Source organism: Pithys albifrons, chromosome 5, assembly GCF_047495875.1.
Source record: "Pithys albifrons albifrons isolate INPA30051 chromosome 5, PitAlb_v1, whole genome shotgun sequence".
NCBI lineage: Eukaryota > Metazoa > Chordata > Aves > Passeriformes > Thamnophilidae > Pithys > Pithys albifrons.
Window position 1 is genome coordinate 67,939,656 of NC_092462.1, and position 21,826 is coordinate 67,961,481.

Genomic DNA, 21,826 nt, shown 5'->3' on the forward strand with positions numbered 1-21,826 from the left:
CCGATTAAGGTGGTTCTTTTTTATTTATTTTCCAATGGCCCATCTTCCACATTTATTTATTCATTCCCCTCTGCAACCTGTAGTCAAAAGCAAAAAAAAAAGTTCCCTTCACCAGGTTCTTACTCTGTCCCACTAAAGAAGCATGCAAGCAAAAGCATCCAAATGAAAAATTGCCCTCACAATATGACTGACTTTGGGTTAGTAAGGTGAGTACAGGGGTGGGGAAAGAAAGATGAGGAAAGAAGAGGGGAAAGACAGAAAGAAAGGAGAAAGGAGGGGAGATGTAGTGGGGAGAGATTCAAGTGCTGATCAGAGGAATATACAAACATTTTGGTTCATGAGTTCATGGAAAAATACAGAATTTTAGAATTTTTTAGGATTTCTTCAGTGGGCATCTCAAAGCCATGTATCAATTATCCAGGCTTCGATTCTGCAGCTTAAATCTGGTCAATAGCCAGAAGGTGCCTGTAAAGAACTTTCCTGCAGTGGCACTGAACATGACAGCAGCCGAACCCCCAGAGCCCATGAGATTGCTGCTGCTCCCTAGTTAACAGGTTTGCTTTACATAAGCCAATGTTGATAATTTTTCTCCATGGGACTGATTATATCAGTTTTATGGGTGAAAAACTTGAAACAGCTTGGTTTTCCAGAGCTTTAAACGTCACAGGTCATTAACATGCAATTCTGTTATCAGCACTCAATTGTAAGGAAGGGAAAGAAATTAAAGTATGAAGAGTTGATAGCAAAATTTGACAGTCATTTTATTGTGGGAATTTTTCCATGGCAATTGCTGTATAGGCATTCTTGTAAAAAAAAATTAGCAAGAAAATAAGATAAAGCCATTCAGCGTCAGTTGACAGGGTATCATACAAAATGAATAGTAATTTTAATCACTAGATTCTTAAAAATGTTATAGCTCATTCTTGCAGTTGCCAGGGCCTTGGGACAGAGTCTATGGTTTACCTGGTTTTGGTTTGCGAATGTGGAGCCAAAATGGCTTTTCGGCTATGCCTACGAAATTGTTGGCTCTACACAGATATTCTCCTTCATCTTGTTCTGTCACATTGAACAGATTTAGGTTAGCATCGGCTTCAGCGTTTTTACTGATCCAAGACTGCAGGAATAGACAGAAACCTGAACTTCAGTAAACCAAATAATACCTCCATCGCACCTACACCAGCTAGGATTGACCGTGTACAGCTAGTTTTTTCCGGCTGTAGCAACATCCCCAGCTCACCCTGTGGTGAGACACCTAATCCAAGACCTGAGTCATGAAGAGAAGTTGCATTTGGCCCCCAAACCACGTGCAGGTGAACTCCCTTCCCTTCACACATGTGATTTCTTTTTTAAAACAGACCAGTTTTCTCCTTCTCCATCTCCCTGGTTTCTTAATAACGCTGCAGACAGGAGCACCAAAGAAAGGGCTTAAGCAGAGATTTGTGCTTGCAACCCGGCTCAGCAAATACTGTTTCAATTATCAGATTCCAAAATAGAATTTGGAAACAAAATATAAGCAGTGGCGGTCTGAAACTCGCTGCTGACTTTGCCTTTCAGAAATTAGCAGTAATTTTTTCCACTGCTTATAGGAGCCTCTTCTTTACTAAATAAAGTGGTGCATACAAATCAAACAAACTTCAGACTCTTAAGTAAGGGGTTTATTTATCTTCTTCCATGCTGCCACAACAGCACATCAGTTTTTTCCCTAAACACTAAACAGTTGTTTTCATTTTGGCTGAAAATGCATAACTGTTTTAAGTGGCGTCAGAAGAAGCTTCAGTTCTGGAAATGAAAATAAAGCAATTCTCTTCTCAGTTTTGGTCTTATGCTCTCCAGCCCAGTCTCAGTGCCTTCCATTTCAAGGCTTGCTCCTGCCAATATGACTTGCAGCCCATTACAAGCCTCAGGGCAGCCAGCTCTGATAGGTTATAAAGAACTGAACCTAGACGAGGCACCAGAGGAGCCCCAGTGTCCATGTCTGATGACAAACATCACTGGTTTTGACCTGATCTCATCTCTAAGGCTTACGTGCTGGCAAGTCTGTCTGCCCTGACTAGTGGGGAAACGTGCCTCCCTGCTGTTGCTGGCTTGTTTATAATTAAACCGGGCATGTTTCAATGTAGAATGTACAATTTACCCTTGGACAAAGCTTGGGCACAGTGTTGCCAGCCCCCTCCGTAACTGGAATGCATTTAGTGCTCTTCTGCAAAGAAAAAGGGGTTTTCTTTGATCATAAATTAGCCCAGGCTTTCGGGAACTGATGAAGGTGATGGCTTGGTTTTGTCAGGCTGTTTAAAAAATGGGTTGACAGCACAGCATTCAACTTATCCATCTGGACTGGGGTGGGGTTTGTCCACCCTCTCTTTAGATGTGAGGGCCAATTTCGTGTGCTGAGCATCTCTCTGTCCCCCTTGCTGCAATGGAGACTGGGATATTTCCCATATATAAACTGCCCCATAGCAGCTTCTACATTCGACAAAATCTCCTGAAAGCAGAAAGGGCAGACTGAAAAAAAAAAACCTTATCTCCCTGCAGGCAGTACAGCATGGGGCAGGAGGGAGCCTGTTCTAAAGCAGCTGTGGGCAGGGGAGGGCTATGAACAGCACCCTGCTCCGGCAGCATGGCCAGGATGCTGGGACAAGGCAGCAGGACGAGAAGAACATAAAGCCAATGGATTGGCCCCAAGATGACAGTGAGATCATTTCATCAGATCTTTATTTATAAAAACCAAGCACACACATATTAAAAAAAAAATCTTGCAAAGCTGGGCCTGATACAGCTCTGTGAGGCTCAGTACTGGCACACAAAAGATGCATCCCAAAATGGAAATGCTCTGTGCCCCAGTGCTGATGCCGGCATTAACACAATTCAAAGCATTCCTGATTAACCAGAAGTAGTAAATAGACGTGTGCTGGTCCTATTCAGCAAAAAACATAAAACCAAACAAAACTTGTGCTTTCAAACGCCTGCCTGTGCTCCCCTTTGAGGAATGTAGAGCCTTTGCCGTTCACAGAAGAGAAGGTATTTGGCAATTCTAATTACCTAGCCACCCTGGTGCCGCTCCAACTTAATTTTAAAACACTATTTATACGACTATTTATATGTTCTTTGCCACAGCAAAATGGGAGCTTGTGCTTGTGACACAACGCACTGTTCGTAGCAGCTCTGCGAACTTCCAAAAGGTAGCACTTTATCCCACAGGGACCACACACAGAGCTCGGAGACTATACGAGATGGCATGTGACACAACCAGCTATTCAGAGCTTGGTACTGGGCTGTGAAACCAGGGGGAAATTCAAATATGCATAATTCAAACACATTTGGAGAGATGGAGAGAAATAAAAAGTTTTATCAACTTGCGAGAAGCACATGTTGCCAGTCCTGAAGAACTGTCTCCGACCATTCCTTCCAACCAATCTGTTATTTCAATCTGTGTAATTATTTCCAGGGTCTCTGGCTTTAATTATCATGCATCTGGCTGAGTTACAGTTTTGTAGATACTGTCTGATAAGTGTTTGTTTTTTTTAAACTTCATACGGCGAGAAGAAGGGTGTGTGCAGCAGGATGAGCATGGAGAATGTCCACACACAGGACAACCGCAGCTTGAAACTGCAGAGATAAAATCTGCTTTCAGCACTAACTGCAGAGCTAGAAAAACTTCATTTCACCCTATATATTTTAATAAACACCAACACAGTTATTTAAAAAGAAAAAGAATTTTAGTTGTTCAACATGCTTTTCACTCTCTGTTCCCTACTCCTTATATTTACATTGGTTGAAGGGAACCAGACCCTCTGGCTTTATTCTGGCTGTAATCTGCAAGTTCCCTTTCAAGAAAACATTTTAGAAAAGTAACGTCTTACTATGTGAGTTTTTACTCAATTAAAAAAAGTCTCTCCTGAGCATGGATAATAGCATTGTTCACAGATGTCAGTGGGTGGAACAAGACTAGCTTGGCTTTGAGGTGCTGGTTGGTCAGCATTATGTAGTATGTGCATGCTGCAGAGTGTTTACTTGGAAAAGGAGGAATGTGTTTTAGTTGGGAGCCTTTTATTTTACTAAGCCCTGAAAATACCTCTATTGAAGATGATAAAAAAGGTTATTTTCACAATTTTAGGTCAAATGCATTCTGACAGGTCTTTTATTATGCTGCATTTCTCACAACTGCCTTAGCTCTTACAACTACTTTGCTTATCTCTGCCACTACAGTAGTAGTGTTATCTCTGGCAAACAGAAGAGTTTGGAACATAGATTTTTAGGACATTTTTGCTGCATTCTCTCCAAATAGCAGAGTATTCCACTGTATGAGCTTACAGAAGGATTCCCCTGAGAGTGAGAAGAAGCAACATGTACCAACCTTCAGCACCGTGACATATGGGGTCCCATCGGGTCCATACTTGCTGCCATTGACTTCCACGTGTTTCAGCCACTGGATATGAGGCTGGGCATCGCTGTAGACCTTGCAGTGAAACTCCACATTGCTCCCTACCACCACAGTCTGGTTGGCAGGGAGCCCTGCTTGAAGAATTGGGCGGTGGGGAGACCTTTCTGAAAAGCAGAAAAGAGGAGAAATCCTTTTATGTGTCCTTCTTCCAGTGAGTATTCTTCTCTGAAACCTACATCCCCTGGATTTTCAGTGGAAAGGGTGTCAAAAAGGTTTGCCCACCACAGGTGTCCTGACCACCACTGTACCCCATGCTTCTCAAGCCAAACAGAGAAGAACCATTAGGGAAAAGAAGAGGTACTTCAGCCCTGCCATTTCTTTTCCGGCCCGTCTGTAAACCATCTAAGTAATTTACTGATGACAGAGCTGAGCCTGAATTGTTGGACAAAAAGGAGCTTCTTGTTGGTTTTAGGAGACACATGATCCAGCACTTTGGGAAAGAAACCAAGCTCCTGCTTCCCATATAGTGTCACACAGCTATTTGACATCACCACAGACAGCAGCTGAGAGAAAACAGTGAAATCTCACCTAATACATCAAGCTGGTACGTGTGCCTAATGTTTCCATATTTGTTCTCCACAACACAGGTGTAATTTCCTCGATCTGATGGCACAACACTCTCCATCACCAGGCTCCACTGCTGGTGTCGCAACTAGAAGAAGAAATCAAACTATCAAGTTTGTGGTCAAGTACCCTCATTACCAGACCATTCAAATCAATAAACAATCACTGAGCTTCTACACACTTGGCCAGCATGAATGGACCCCACACTAAGTCTGAACATCACAAGGACCCATTACAAGGATCATTAAAGTCTTAATGAGAAAAGGCATTAAGACCAATGCAAAAATGATGCAACACAACATAACACACTGAGATTTCAAGGGGACCTCTATATGCTTCCACAATAATCACAATCATGAAATCAAATGACAGCTGAATGTGGCACCTCTCATGGCTTGAGAAGGCGTCAGGTAAGATAACTCCTATTTGCTGGCCCCCTCTGCCAGGTTAGTGCAGAGGTTCTGTCAGCTCAAAATATTGTACTCTTCAGCTTTAGAGCTTTACCAGCTGCTACACATAACCCATAAGACCATTAACAGTAAAATCATACTTCTTACCCCACCTATGACATATTTTAAAATACGGGTGCTAAGGAGGCAACAGGCCACGGCATCTGTCTGAACAGAAATGGTTGTCTATAACTGAGTTAGTCCCCTAAATACCCTACAAAATCAGGAGAAAACATGTCCAGCCTCAAGTCCAGTCCCTTGGATGCTTGGTCAGCCCTTCTATATTGGCATCAAGTTCCATACTAGTTGGCTTTCTGGATGTGGCTCATGTTAAGACTTGGTGGTTGTTCAGTAGGAGAAGGGAAAGCACAACCCGTGTCTCCACCCTGACCTGCTGCCCTGTGAGCTCAGCTAGAATGTTTATTTCTAATGACTATAAAGGAAATAACAGATACAGAAAGCAAATCTTGAATTAATACAGAAAGCAACCAACAGTAACAAAGATGACTTCAGGGGGCATAGCATATGAAACCTCTCCAAATCTCTGGATTTTAATTTGATGCCTTCTGCCGCCCAAAGCAGAACATTTAACTTTATTAAACATTTTGAAGGTGACCCCAAGGACACAGAAGCAGGAGATTACAATAGCGCTGTGCTCTAATATGTCAAGGGCTGATGGAAAAAACAAGGGTGTAATTGCTCCTGGAGGTTTCTTGCTGCAGCAGGTGAACTCAAATATGAAGTCATTTAACCTCTTTTGCTACACATAAATTGCATCCACATGCTTCCCTTTAAAGGGCCAAGTTGCAATCAAAACCAGAATTTTGCAGAGAAGGTTTAAAATCATAAGACTAGACAGCTTAGTCGCAAGATACACAAGCAAAACTAATTTTAACAAAGCAATGTAGATCTCTGCATCCCTGAAAACAGCACTGCTGAGCATCCCACTTTTCAAAGACTACTCAATACAGCATTTCCTTTCATTTCAGGTTATAGGTAATAGGAGGCTGTGGCTAAGCAGTCTGTACAGACGTCTCAGCTGTGGCAGATCTCTGGTCAGGTATGACTGCACCTCTGCCCACCCAGGACAGCACAACTGGAGGGGCTCAATGCAGAACTAACATTATGCCTTTTGCAAAGCAACATCCCACTTGCTGCATCTCTGTAACCTTGTAGCAACTACAGGGTAAGAGAAGCTCTGATAACAGAGCGCCTGCACCCCGAGTTCACAGCCGAACATACCAGACTGTTGCGGAAGTTTCAATGCAAATTTGTGGCTGCTCGGTGGCTCATTTCCATACTGGCTTGTCTCATAGTTGTGTCTAAAGGCTTCTTTTAATCCCCTTTTCAGCACTGCAAATTGTTTGTATCTGGAACCCCCAGGACCTACTTCAAGGAAATGGGGCTCCAGACACATGGATGACTCCCTAGTCTGACCCGTATTATAAAATCAAGTCCAAATTAGGTGTTTTACTAAGGATGCACTTTTAAAGACACTTACATGACACTTTCAAAGAACCTATCTTCATCAGGTTTGTCATGGGAACTTTGCACTCTGAACAGAGAGGAGAACCTGGGGGCACAGACTCATGGGACAGAACTTATTTGGAAACCCCTCGAGAAGCAACAAATTTTTTGTTTTTTAAGGTTGAGACTGAGAGCTAGATTTAAAAAGGGATGTTCCCAACTTAGGATAGTCATTGCACTCGAAAAGAATACTAGAAACATGAAGTGACTTAGTGCAGGCATTAATCAAGTGAGTGAGATACTGGAAATCCCTCTGGTTTATTTGGTGTTGTCATTCTTGGCTCCTTGTGAAACAAACATTTGCAGACACACTTGGAACCTCGTGTTTGCCAGACTGGTATGCAAGTCAGTGCAATGGTCTGGGGAAGGGATAATCCTCCACCTCCCCTCCCCCTCAATCTTCCCTTCTAGGGTCATTTAACACACACAGGCTTACAATATTAGAGATTCCAACAAGGATTTAACCATTAATGCTCTTTGGGAAATTTCATATGATAAGTCATATGAATTTCTTTTTCTTTACTGGTTAAGGATGAACTGTAACAAAACTCTGTTAGCCTGCCCTTCATGTTTTCAACACTCAGTCTTCTCTCTTGTTGGATTTACACCCAACAGTCACACAGGGTCTAAATGCCATGTGCAAGCATCAGATGTGGAAGAGTGGTCAGCTTTCATTTGCTGACAAGAGATTTCTCACAATCAGCATTTAAACTCTTCCACATGCCCAGCTCAGGGATTTCTGGGTTAAGACCAGACCTCGAGATGAAGTAAGCCAACCAAACTCTGCCAGATCTGGCTCTTGCCCATTCTTTTCAAGCTGCCTAATCCTGTTACGAAGTTAAGTTGTAACAGTGAATTTAAATCTTAAATACATGAGATACTGAGCAGGTTTTCAATCTCCTTTTCTGGTTCAAATCTCAGCTGATACCTATCAGTATATTTATACTGGATGAGATTTACACCACTTACATCTAACCACAGCTCATGAGCAAAAGCAAGCAAATAAAGGAAGGAAAATTACAGAGAGAGAAAGATGTCTTTATATCAAGAATGGGACAAAGAACTACACCTAGACAGACAGAGAGCTTATATGCAACTTCCTGTAATTGGCCTGACATTGCCTTCAATAGCTCTTTTAAGCATTGGCTTGTTGCTGGAAGGTGCCTCTAGAGAAACAAAGCACAACGATGCCAAAGACTCACTACCGTGTTGCAGGGGATGAAACGTGTCAATTTAAACTCAAAGATGCATTAAAACTACTGGAAAGTGGGTTGGGGAATTGCTTTCAGCTTTAGATTTTATTCTGCAAGCATAATTTAGTGCAGCTGATGTCACATAGTTTAGTAAAAAGCCGTTGAAATAGCGCACGCAAGCCTGAAAACACTTCATGATGATCCTTACAGCCTGCAATTAGTAAAAGATGCTCATGCTTTGTGAACGTCATCTGTCAAAAGGCAGTTTACCCACAGGAGTTTCCTCCCCACTTTTTTTGCCTCCATAGCTTTTCAGAAGATCCAAACCTGAGCGTGTTCTCAGCCTCATCCAGGCTGGAGCAGGGTCAGGACTGAGGAGGGCGCTTCAAAAGCTTCACTGAAGCAATCACAAAAGGCTCTTTCAGGAACAGGTCTGAGCTAACAGGAAAGAAACAGCCCAAAACTGTGGGGAGGGAGGACTTTTTTGAATCCTTCTCTGGTTTCTGGAGCATGGCACACTTTGCATGCCTGGTTCCCCTTCAAAGCACTACGGATGTGGCAGGTCAGCACACAGCTATTCCAAGTACTGATGAAGGTGCCTTCCTACAAGTCACCTTCTCTCCTTAGCAGTAGCCCAGGGATATGTCAGGGCTGGCAGAGTACAGGCAAAAATTGCTGCCCAGCAGTCCTTCTTGCTATGATGATTTTGTCACTATTCAGCTGCTGCCAGTTTTGTTCTCCCCAAATAAAACCAGAAAAAAGAGTCTTACTGTAACTTCAAATAATAACAACAACAAAAAAATCTGAGAAAAGTTGATTTTCCTTTTAAAATCCTGCCATAATTTCTCATACACAGTAGCACAGAAACTTCTGGCTAATTAAATAGTTGGACTGCAGTAGCATTTTGTGTCCCTGAGCTCTATCTATAAATATGAACCAGAGCATTTTCCAGAACACCTCATGGTAGAAAGGAAGGAGGTAGAAGAAAGCAGCCCAAGAGCAGATGCTATTACTCTGGCTACAAGGGAATCTAACACTTGACCAAGGGTCAGTGATTTATACCACAAGAATGCTAATGACTACCAGCAGGAATGTCCAGTGTTTTGGTGAGGTCCTAGCTCTTTGGTGAGGTTCTTCCTATACGTTCAAAGGACACTGAGTAGGTTCTCCTTGAAAACTGGGAGTAGCTACAGCTTGGTCTAACACATCCCAATGCATTGAGCTGATCTCAAGAAATTCAGACAGAAGTTTCTGCTCCTGCATTAGTCATCACTGTTCACAATGCAACCACAAACCCAGCCCTGTTTTTACTGACTCCCCGAATGACCACCATAGAGAAACTCAGAGGGCATTAGCCTTCAAACCCAAAGGACAGCACTCCTTCTTAAAACTTTGATGTCAAGCAGTTCCTAAGGGTGCAGGACCCATCCTCATTTCTACGTGGTCAGGACAGTGCTCTTACATCTACCAATGTTAATCACTGTGAAATACAATTTTCTAGTTGATAGAAAACACTAAAAAACTTGAGATCCAAACCAAGTTCTTACCTTAATGCCCCCTATCCTATGCTCCCCTTTGAACTCCTTGCCGTTTTTCAGCCAGTAGATAGAAGGAGTTGGGTTTCCACCTGCCGGACATCGGAAGCGAACGGTGTTGGCGGCAGGAACTGCCAGCAGCTTCTTCTCCATCTTATCTGGTCTGGTCCAGAAGGGGACACCTGAGAAAGCAAAAACCAAAGTGAACAGGTCCCTTTCTGCCACGAAGGATATCAGCTGGTGAGCAGATGCATTTGAGGAGGCTTTGGCATGTGCGGAGTGACAGTTAAATTGCTACCTGCTGCAGTTAAGATAAATGACACAGAAATGCTTTCCAGCTAAATGACTCTCATAGACATAGACAGGGTGTTTGCATTTTGGTTTTGTGATGAAAGGTTCATGACCAGGTTCTTGTCTTGGTAATGCCAGTATAAATCTAAAGTGGCTGCTTTTAAATCAACAAGTAGAGTTATCCCAGATCAGGATGAGAATCTGGCTTCAGTGTGTAAAAAGATACAGACAATGATAGCCAAGAAGCATAAACACCAGAAAGATGTTAGAACTGTAAAAGAATGTTGATGGGCCAGCAAAGGAGCAGAAAAAGTGTGAGCTGAAAGCACTGGAAAAGGTTCCTCCTCAGTGAATACAAATGTAGTGTAGCCTCCTTAAGGGAAGGAAAGAAAAAATGTGCCAGTGCCAAACTGGTTTATCATGTTTATGTTCTTTAAGTACAAGTGATTTTAGTTTTAAAGATTCATGTTACCTTTGAACAGGGATAAGTTTTAAAACACCAGAGTTAGCATGAGATACTTTTTATAATCTGCCTCAAGTACAGCGATGTTCTTTGGCTGCATTACAAACATTACATATTAACTCCAAATTAAGGCAGCAGCAGCAGCAAACTCATTATACTGGGAAGAAAGAAAAAGTTTTTTAAAAAAGCCTCCCAAGCTTTCATTTCTGCTTAAGGAAACACTTCAGAGCTGCACATGGTGTCCCTGCCACACTGGGGCCTCATCCAGCCCCCCAGATCTGTGCTCCACACTGAGGCCAAAGGCAGATGGAGGCAAACAGTGTTTGGGCTATAAAACAGCAAAAAGGAGGCCAAGGAGGGTAACTGGCACCTTCTCCAGATGGGCAGGAAGCACTCACAGACATGGAGCACCCAAACCCACTGGTTGCAGAGACCTGTGTGCTTCTGGCCAACACAAACTGAAAGGCCTGATTCTTCAAGAACTGTCTTGGAGAGGATGATGGCTGCCAAAGCTGTTGGGAAACCATTGTTGCTGGTCTCTCCTGCAGCTCAGTGCTCAGAACTACCACCCAGCATCACAGCCCCACCTCAGTGCTACTCTGTAGCCTCTGTACTCTCCTTCCCCTTTATGACCATGGTGTACAAAGTTTTCCCCGTCGTTGAATCCCTTTGAGATGCATACGAGCTCCTCCCTTTCCCAGCACTCCCCGGTGTACTCTGCCCCACTGCATTTGGCTCCATGACACACATCCAGTTTCAATTCCAGCTACATCAGGGATGACCCCGTCTTGGTTTAAGTCCCCAGTGTTCCCCATACAGGCTCCCTGCTGCATTCCAGCTTCAGGGATATTGCAAGCAAGGTCATATAGCTCAGCCAAGGCAACCCATACGCACACCAATTTTTAGCACCTGCTAACACTCTCATCATGGTCCCCTCTCCTTGTGAAGCCCACCTGACCAGGAACTGGATGTCAGGAGACACATCCAGAAGGCCGTCCATTTGCTAGAGATAGCCCTGTTGGGCACATTGCTCTCATGTCTCATCTGCTTTCACACCTCTGCATCTGGATGTAGGTGCCTCAGTAATGCTGTCCCATAAGGGAAATCTAGTACTGAGGGTTTGCATCTGCCCTCAGCCTGCCTTGCACAATGTGCTGCGATGCCTATCAGAGTCAGTCCCACATATCAGAGGGATCTGTGCTCACCCATCCCGCGTACGCCTCATTTTTTTAAACAACGAAACTGCTTAAGGCCCTTTTCTTGCCGGTATGGCACCGGATACAGCAAGAGAATGGCTGGCACAAACAACAGCAAAAGGAGGAATCCCTGCAATTCCCATGCTCCTGCAAAATCCCAGCTACAAACTTAGTTGCAAACACACAGCACCAGGGGAGGTCTCAGATACTATACGATAATGTGGGCTAAAATGGGACATCACATAGCCATCTACCATTCCAATGGTGGAACTGCACAAAAATGGGGAATATTCCAAAAGTGTTAGAAGAGTGGGTGCAAACCCTAAAGAAAGAGCAGGTCTTGATGGCAAAATGATGCTGCTGCTGAGATGAACTGGAAAGGGCAGAAACTAAGGAATGGCTGGACAGAATCCCACGCAGCAGCAGGGGAGCGATTGTGGTGAAGGATACTTGTGGTGGTGTTGGGAAGGCTGAAGAGGAGAGAGCTCCAAAAAACATGTTGGGAGATACCTGGTCCTTGGTTTCCAAAGGATGGGCTATGTTCTGGCTGAATGCTTCCTTTTGGCAATGCACCCTGATTTCTCAGGGACTTTATAAGAAGTTAACAGGGTTTCAGTGGAGAGTTACAGGAAAGACAGTCACAGATGGAAAAGTCCCCCTTTTCTGCCGCTAAGGAAGGCAGACAACCTACTTTTTGTTGTTTGATTAACATATCTGCCTATAATAAATTCTATTTTATGGTGTTGGTGACACTCATCTGGGCAGTGGGGTGTAACTGGCTCACACAGTCACCGTGCCAGCATCAGGCTCCTCCTTGTGCTGTGCTTTTTGGGGCTCTTCTCCTTTCCACACCAGCTGCATGTGCTGCTGGGTCATGTTTCACCATGTTTTTTCACTCGAAAGATGAGTTTGAATCTCACAGGAGACCCATTAACCCACTGGCTGCAAATGTTGTCACTGAAGCCAAGGGGGATTTTGCTATCGGACATCAGAGAGGAGCAAGATGGAGCCCAGAAAAGTTTCCAGCTGGGGATATTCTCCATATGGAGCAAAGGCAGGATTCACTCGTGCCTTCTGCAATTAAACACGGCTTCTTCTCTGAGTGCTTTCCCTTCGTTTGGGTGCTCTTCCATGAGATTCAGGGCTTGCCAGGGCTGGGCACCCCTGGATTAATGTGCCAAGACTCAAACAGGGCATTGCTCTCAAGTTAAACTGGAACTGGAAGAAAGCGTCTACACATTGAAAACAGTGCCTTTGTTCTCACTTGCAGGAGCAGTGAACAAAACATCTCTGCTTTTGGTTTGCTCTGCCCCAAGTCCTTTCATTACCACTTTTTAAGGGGCTGAAAATGTTGCTAACTCTTCTTTTCAAGCAAAGCTTGCAAAGCTCCGGAGAGTTTTGGAAGAGGGAGAGGAGAACGGATGAAAGACAGGAAAATCTCAAGACTCACTCTCTCTAAATTAATTACCAGGAATGATTTTGCATGTGCAGGTGTGGAAAAAAAAGGGGGACCTGTAAACATTATCACAGGCCCTTTCCCATCATCAAACACTAAGCCTCATGGTCCATTTTGTTTGTCAAAGACACCGGCCACCCATCCAACTGGAATGACCAATTAAAAAAAAACCTGAGAGCGATACTTGGAATAATTAATACAACTGAGCGCTCATTTAGCAATTAGGAGCTGCCACCAAATTCTGTGGCAGACAGAATCAACCCTAATTGTGTAATTTTCCCAGCTGACGCCTCCTAGGACACAGTCAGATTTAATTGGAGATTATAGGGGCTCTTTGAAGGTGCTGGGGCTGTGCAGCGGGGGCTCCAAACAAACAGATAGAGAGGGGTAGGGAGCACTGGGGCAGAAGTGCAGTCTGTGAAAAGGGAGTTTTGGTTTTGTTTCGGGGCCAGGAAAAACAGCTGTAGAGAACAGAGGTATTGGAAAGCCTCCTTTTGCAAAGGCGGATCACAGTTTGTGACAAGGTTGCAACAAATGTGCTCAAGTTCCTCCTTATGCTTTCCTAGTGCTCATTCCTAAGGGATGTGCCATTTCTGTACTGCCCTTCACAGAAGAAGCTTGAAGGAGGGTAGGCAGAGCAGGCACTCCAGGTGAAAGGCCTGTCTCCATGCTCTCCAAGAGTTTTTGAACCCAGTATTAATTTCTTTTAGGACAAATTTCCTCTCATCCTCTTGATTTAGTATTTCCAGCTCATTGAAACCTTAAAATTAACAAGATTGGCTTCAAACTTATAGTGCTACAGGAACCAGTTTTCCAAGTTCTCCATTATATGTGGATAAGAAACTCTCTTCAGTAACAACAATTAAGCCAGAAAAGTAACTTATCTCACAAGAGGTCAGGACACAAAGACTTTATTCAGTGATGTGCTGTACAGCGGCAATGAGCCAGTCCTGGATGAATTACCTTCCCCTAAATATGAAACACTATTAATTATATTGACTAGATGATCTTTAAGGTCCCTTCCAACTGTAACCATCCCATGATTCCTATCCTATTTTGCTTTTGCATTAAGAGTGTATTTATTGCCTTTCCTCCTCTAACTACTAACTGGCTATGTTTGATGGCCAAGCAGGTGCTCATACACCCCATTAATAGGGCACCTTTTTGCCACAGAAGATGGAGAACCCCGGTCTTTGGGCTGCCCATAGGACATGGCACTGGTTATGCTCTGTCTGCCTGCCTGGGATGGTCCTGCAGCCCCTGTTCCTGGTGGGATGTCCCAACAGCGGTGGTGCCAGGGTTAACAACACAGCTCCCCAAAATCAAGAGATCTGTGAAGGTCAACTGGAGGATCTGATGTCAAAGAAAACAACATAATGCACATCCATGACACAAAATGCCAGGAGGTTTCACCGCACAGACATGTTAAGCTAATCAACCATTTTTAAAGCAGAAGAGAATCCAACCTTTTATAATGAGATCTTTAAGCAAAGCCAGCCATTACCTCTGGGTCTAAAAAAAGAGTCAGCCACAAAGTCACGAAGACCCAGAAAACAGGCTATAAATACATGTGGAGAAACATGTTTTCCTTTTTAGTGAAGAAAAACGTCTTTCTGTACCATAAACCAGCTGATGTTTTGTGATACCTGTTGCTAAGATATTGAGTTCTCTCCAAACTACATAAAAAAATGTACAGAATGATTAGTTGTGCTCATCAGAAGCTGCTGTGCAGCAGGAACAAATCCTGACCAAACCAGACCTTCCCTTTGCCTGTACCATGTTTCAGCAGGCACCAGGAGCCCCGAGCACCTCTGCAAAGGTTCTTATCACCTCAGAGGGTCCAGGCCTTAATTACAAGCTATCAGAAAACCACTAACTGTTGCTGATGGGTCGCCTGGCACTGTAACTCATCATTACTGTCCACATACTGTATGAAAGAGCACTATGAACTTAATACAGCAGGAAACCTGTTTGAAAGAGTCTTGCATGTCCAACACTATGGGCAGGAGAGATTTTCCAGTCATGTTGAACTTCTGCCAATGTACATAGCTGATTGGGAGTTCAAATACAAGACACTTATTTATTAAAACCACATATATACAGGCAGGTCACTTTGCAAAAATATAAAGAGCAGAATAAAGCACAACACTAATGCCTCTGAAGCATGTAATGATCCTGATTAATGCTATTGCACTTAAAGAAACCAGCACTGGGATTGAAACAGATTCAGAATAAAAGCACTGAGAGCTTTTGACTCCTATCCCCATGTAAGTGAAAGAAAAACCCAGTAAATCCAAAGGGGCTGCTCTCACTTATGGCCTCAGTAAATTTAGCCCTTGGCTAGTGTAAATCTATGCTGTGACTCCAATCAAGATACTGGTAAGGATCATAATCAGTAAAGTTAAAAGCAAAGCAGTCCAAGGTTTGAAATGGTATAACACTGGTGTAATGTCAGTGCAGTAAAAAAGAAATATGGTAAGTGGGTTTCTCTGGATTTGCATGCAAGTAGAACTTATAACTACTCATCAATTCAGATTTGCAGCATCAAGTCTCGAAAATACACTACTGCTGCTGTAGGATGCCATAGCAGCGATACCACTCTGGCAGCTATTTCTAAATTTTTATATAAACATAATCATGGTACCATTCTAAGGTCATTAATTTCAACACAAAGAAAGAGCTGCTGTCCAATGACATGAACATCTCAATGAGCTGCACTGCCTGGGAGCCACACGTCCTTGAGAGAAAAAGACCTCTGTATCCCAGAAAAACAAATTACCTGTATCTTCTGACTCATCATCGTCATCTTCATCATCACCCGATGAAGGGGAATCTAGGAGAAGACAGAAAAAGAAGTGAAGCAGAAAGAGGATGATATGTGGGGACTTCACACTGGATGAGACTGTTGGTGTCACGGTGGGGTCCAGCAAGGGAGGACATTCAAATGATGGGTCACCTTTCCCTGCAGCTCCATCAGCCTACCCTTCTGATGCTGCTGGGCCAGGATCAACTGCCCAGGAGCTTTCTGAACTGGCAGAGAAGTGTCATGAGTTTGCCAGTGCTCTACCACCAGAAACTGGGGTCCAATGACAAATACTTCTCCCTCTGCAAAATGCTCTTCTAATAAATACAAAAGATATTCCAAAAGGGAAAGATTCTTTTTGCAGAACAATCTCTCTGACTGCCTTTTTTTTCCCCTCCAGCATTCACTCTGAAGATGTTTTATTTCACCATGCCTCAAAACTACAGGTCAGCATTTCTAATTCACTTTCCCTGCATTTTTCTTTTAACTCAATACACTCCTGCTGCATCTCCTTTCATTAACTCCTTGTTCAACCTCTAAGACCAAAGCTTTTGAACTTCTCCTTGCAGTCAAACCTCTCTCCATTGACACTTTGATGGCTACTCCGTGAACCAGTTCCCTTGGGTTATCCTCCTCCCACAGAGGCATCTCAAGGCTGTAACTGAATACAGGTTAACAGGTGGGAATTTTCCATCTGTATCTTTCCAAAACATCCTGAACTGTTTCTTTTAATGTGGTCTAACATCTCACCTTCTCCAAGCTGTCAACAATAAAGTCTCAGTCCCTCTTGCCTCCACCAAATGACTACTGTAAATGTAAACCCCATTATCAAATAGCAGCTTAGTGTTTGATTTAGTTTACACTAGTTAGTACACTTCAGTACTGTACTAAATCTTGAAGATTTAGCATCACTGACTTTATATAATCTCCAGGAATTTTTCTTTTAAATAAAGGCAGAATGCTATCAACCAAGCAGCCTTTATATTCTGAGACTGTGCTAAAAGAACTTGGCCTTAAACACTAGAAAACAGGAAACTTTCTGAGTGTTAACTCATGGCCAGAAATGCAAAGCACTGCTTTAGATCAAGCCAGGCAGAATATCCGTTATTTCGAGATGCACTTGAGTTTTCTACTGTTCTCTGACCACATCAGTGGGGGTAAAAATGGAAAGAAAAGGAAAAAAAAAAGCAGGGCAGGGGGAAAGGAGGTAAAAAAAAAGAAAAAGAAAAGTAACAACAAATACTTCTTTGCCTTAGACTGCAGGAGAGCATTGTGCTTTGCACCTTCTCTTTGGCAAAGTCTCAAGGACTTCCAGCACATATCTAACTGCAAATCCACAGTTGAGGTCCTGCTGGCAGAAGAACTAGGGAAATGCCATGGGGCTTGCTGAAAGTGAAGTGGATGTTTAGGTGTTTCGGCTGATCCAGCAGGTTTACTCAAGTCCTGGTGAAGGCAGACACTGAGCCAAATCCCCACCAGCACTGACAGATAAACCACCACGTTCTCAGCTCTGCACTCTCAGATTTGGTTACCCATATATTAACATGTGATTATAGTTTACTTCTGCTTTCTAAAGAATCCATTGTGGCCAGGGAGTAAAATAAATGTCTAAAATAATTCAAAAACATTTTCACGAGGTTGAAGGAAGTCTTTGACCTTGCTTGTGTTTAAGAGAAGAGGTGTAGCTTAGATTTTAAAATCAAATATCCCATGTTCATAGCTACTGCCCTATTCAGGTTGCTGTAGCATCACCTTTTTCAAAAGGTGATTAAAAATTATAAGCTATTTGTTTATCATTACTTAAATAGCAATCTGTACAGAAGTTGTCAGTATTGGCATCAGCAAGAACTGTTAGATGATATTCTCAAAAGGGCCTTAATTATGAATGGAAAGGGGCTTAATTTGTTTAGTCACCTGCTTTGTAATGTTTACCCTTGGGTATTTTGGCGGGTACCAGCCTGCAGTCTGTGCTCATCACAGGGATGCTGCTCAGTCACTAAATCCAAAGGCTGTTCTGTATAGCAACTATGAAGTAGTTGCAGAAATGGAGCTTCTGCCAACAAGGCTGGAGATCAGTTTGGGCATGCAGCCTCTACTTGTGATCCTCTCCAAGTGCTCAGGTTTTAAGGGGATAGTATGTTTCTTTTTTGTAAACTAGCAAAACACTCAAACTCTTGTCTGTCAAGGGAGGCATTTTAAAGAGAACACATTAAAGAGATTAATCAATCTGGTTCTCAGTCCTGAAATGCCAGTTCCAGCATCTCCTTGCTCTACCTTCCAGCATCAAGCATCTCACTGTGCACAACAGAGAACAGTCAATTTGTTGCAGACTAAAATCTCATTGCTGCATAGGAAAGTCCTGACATGCCCCTAGAATCTGGAAGCATCTCTCAAAATGGAACTTACTTGTAGATTGGCTATTCCAAATACACTTAGTCTAGTTCTGCTCACTTAAGAATACAGATTAGAGCAATTCCAGTTTGTTAGTGCAGATTTAAACCAGTTTAACACAGAGAACAACTCCAGCTCCAAACATCAGATACCCACATGAACACCTGACCAGACACCTGAGCTAATTGCTGGCATTACCTTCAAGAATTGGGAACACAAACCACAAATCTCCGGTAACAATCTCATCTCTGCAGTGCCACACTGAGCAATCAATACTGACTATGAAGAAATAGCTGAGCATATGAGAGGCGCCACTATTGCCACATAAAGCAGTGCTTCAAAGTTTAAAACGAGTGCTGCTGACAGCTAAAACAGAGACTCCCACATTACCAGCACTTTGGTGGTAATGACAGTGGGCTAATAGAATCAAAGACTCATAATGCTGTCAGAAAGCAGGTTCAGGTTACTCTCTAGTTCTTAAGTTGTTATTAGCTATTATTAGCAAAGAGGAAAAATACAGGGGCTTAAACTTTTTAAAAGCAGAGGATTATCAGTCCTTCCACTATTAAAAACAATTTCTCACTTTACGAACTTTTGGTGCTGGCAGCTGTTTCATTTGAGCGTGTAACCAGCTGCCCTCTCCTACCTCCCTGCTGCCCCTTGAACTCAAAAGCGTTTTAATGTCACTTAGAAAAAAACAGAGAGTAACATTTCTAACAACCTGCAGTTCTTGGATAGTTCCAATAATCGTACCTAGTTAAAGAAAGCCTTTCAAGGGCCAAATACTTCTTTAACCATTTAATTGATATGACCTTGAAGCATTCACAGCAATCTCCAGTAACATTCAATGAAAAGCAGATGTTGGTAAAGACTTGCTGAAATAAGCTTTTATTCTCACGATGGTTTGATTCTCTCACTTACACAAAATCCTATTGCTGGCACGAGAAAGCTCTTTATGGAGTGGATGTGATTCACAATCACAAATATCTCTGTGTTTGGTTTTCAGACAGAGACCATTACTTTTTGAGGGAACTGAACTTTTGGAGGAAGGACCTACTATTCAAGGATGCTTGAAAAAGCTCCCACAGCACAAGGGCAAAGGAAAGTTTTCAAAACCTTAGATTCAGAAGAGGCTAATTCTTCTGAAGATTCAGGCTTTTAATCTGTGTGATCAGAAGGTTTTCTATCTGCTCGCAGATGCAGAGCATGCAGGTGATGAGTATCCATCTACTAATGCATCAGCCTGAAATTATGGAGATGACCTTAGTGTTGGTGGTTAGCTATCTGGAAACAACAGATTTTTTTGGCACTCTCTGTTTAGTGATCCAGGCTTGAATAGCTTGAAGCTCTTCTGTCCTATCGTCCTGATGCCGAAAAACGTGGACAAGCAAATGACAGCATGTGCTTTGCTAACACAGCACTTCTTTGCCATATATGAATCCCAACAAGTAACTTTGATGAAGAGCATATTTGAGATACACACAGTTTATAGATAAGCTCGTTCTGAAACAAACCAGCAATTTATGATAACGGGGATGGAGGGCAGAGATTTATCAGCTACAACAGAGAAACAGTTTTTAAGAACCTCCAGCTTTTACATACAATTCTGTCACTGATCTGTCATAAAAAGAGGAAAATGTCATTTAACCTCCCTGAGCCATAGTTCATTCACTCACAAAAGACTTCAAAGGCACATGTAGCATTGCATCTATTTGAGTGTTAAGGAGGATTTGGGGTTTAATCTGACTAGCACCGTTTCTAAGTCTCTCTCAGTATTAACATCAAGCTTTAACATTTGGTATGGACACATGAGAATTCTTCCACTGGTTTGTTTTGTCAACCTAATCACTGCCAGGAGTTACCAGAGAGGCAGAGTCCTACCATGTACAGACAAACGCCCCAAACCACCATCTGTGCTGAACATGTGAAAGGGCAAAAGTTTAAAGAAAAAAAAAAGTTAAAAAAAAATCACTGAGACAGCTGTACTTTTTGCACATACCTGTAACTCTGACTGTAAAGTTTCCCAGGACTTCGTTGGAATGCCTTGGCTTGCAACTGTACAGCCCCGAGTCATCATATGACACATTGATTATCTTCAATAGTTTTTGTCCAATATGAGTTCTGTTGGTAGGTGCAATCCCAATACCATCTTTAAACCAGAAAACAGACACAGAAGAGCCTTGGGTGTTACAGGAAAGTTCAATGGTATCTCCATTTCCAAACACCAACTCTTCCAGAAAGGCAGTCTCGCTCCTCAAGTATTCTGCAAAGGAAGAAAGAAGTGGAAATTAATAAAAAAGAACAGGTACCAAGACACAGAAAGAGCATTTTAAAAAATCCCCTTATATTTGCCCTACTGATGCTTCTATGTGCCCAGACCTCCTCCTTGCCAGAGGTAAGGCTTGACTGCCCAAGGCAAGGAGCAATGCAAAGTGGCAACTGTGACACTACGGTTGAGTCTCTGCCTGATCTACAAAGATGGCTTTAACTAAAACATGGCCACCCCACCAGGTGCATCACAACAAACAACACAGACCTCTGTACAGGGTCATTGCAACATCCAGTGCTGTGGTGGGAGGTGATCTGGCAGAAATAAATGTGTGCTGGCAAGCTCACAGTTCAGCCTCTAGATCTCCATCTGTTTGTTCCTGTGAGTCCGTCCATAAACCCTACAAGACCCAGCAAAGACAGGATACAAGAAGTAGAACTGGGGATAACACAAATTTTCTCAACTGACTCTTGGTGACTCAAAGGCAATATCTGTGGGCTGAAGAAAACACATGGAAGGCTGGACAGAAGACGCAGGCTGGAATAGTCAAAATAAATGAAACCACCACTAGCTCCATATTGAAACTACTCTCTGTGCAACAAAGAAGTACAGAACTGAAGAAATATTCACAGATTATGACTTTGTGTAAAACCAATGCAATTACAGCAGCTCCAAATACCTGAGTATCTAGCACTGACTTCAAGCTGCTCTTTTGCCTTGAAGTGAAAGAGTTGGAGCTGGTCATAACAGAAAAATGCATTGCTTTTCTCTGCTTGTCATGCACACCTTTATTCTTGTGTAAATATAAAGATTAAAAAATATAAAAATATTTCAGTCAATAGCCTTGCAGGGTAGAAAGAAAAAATTCCAGGAGTCTGAAAATGTGGTATTTCATGGGAGGTATCGTCTCACAGGAGGCAAAGCCAACACTCACTGGGGTTACAAAGAACCTTTCCTCCGATACCCCGGCAGCAATTCCAACTCAAATATTTTAGGTTTTGGATAGAATGTTGAGGTATTCATACAGTCAAAGGTTTAGGCTGGTTTTGTTCATTTTTTTCCTTCTAATAAAAGATTTTCCCTGAAAGCATAAACCCTCAGTAAATCAAAAAAGAAGACTTGAGCTTCATCCAGCATCTCCTTCCTATCAGACTGGTACTTACTGTAACATCAAGTTTTCACCCATGGTCTCTTCGCAGCTGGGCTACGTCCTTGTGGGAAATATGGTTGAGATATATTCCGGTTTAA

At 42.7% G+C, this 21,826-nt stretch overlaps 1 protein-coding gene across 6 annotated transcripts in view; it reads right to left on the reverse strand.

The window, feature by feature from the left end:
* The window catches only part of FGFR3 (fibroblast growth factor receptor 3), a 56,483-nt gene that overhangs the window by 14,481 nt on the left and 20,176 nt on the right, over window positions 1–21,826 (reverse strand). For 3 of the 6 annotated variants that reach the window (XM_071556965.1, XM_071556964.1, XM_071556963.1), the window contains exons 3-8: window positions 20,309–20,572; window positions 15,895–15,948; window positions 9,722–9,891; window positions 4,970–5,093; window positions 4,355–4,545; window positions 964–1,114 (exon numbers count right to left, since the gene is read on the reverse strand). In XM_071556965.1, coding sequence (XP_071413066.1) covers window positions 964–1,114; window positions 4,355–4,545; window positions 4,970–5,093; window positions 9,722–9,891; window positions 15,895–15,948; window positions 20,309–20,572 — 954 coding nt within the window. The remainder of the gene's footprint in view (window positions 1–963; window positions 1,115–4,354; window positions 4,546–4,969; window positions 5,094–9,721; window positions 9,892–15,894; window positions 15,949–20,308; window positions 20,573–21,826) is intronic. The other 3 variants (XM_071556968.1, XM_071556967.1, XM_071556966.1) reach the window with 1 other exon arrangement.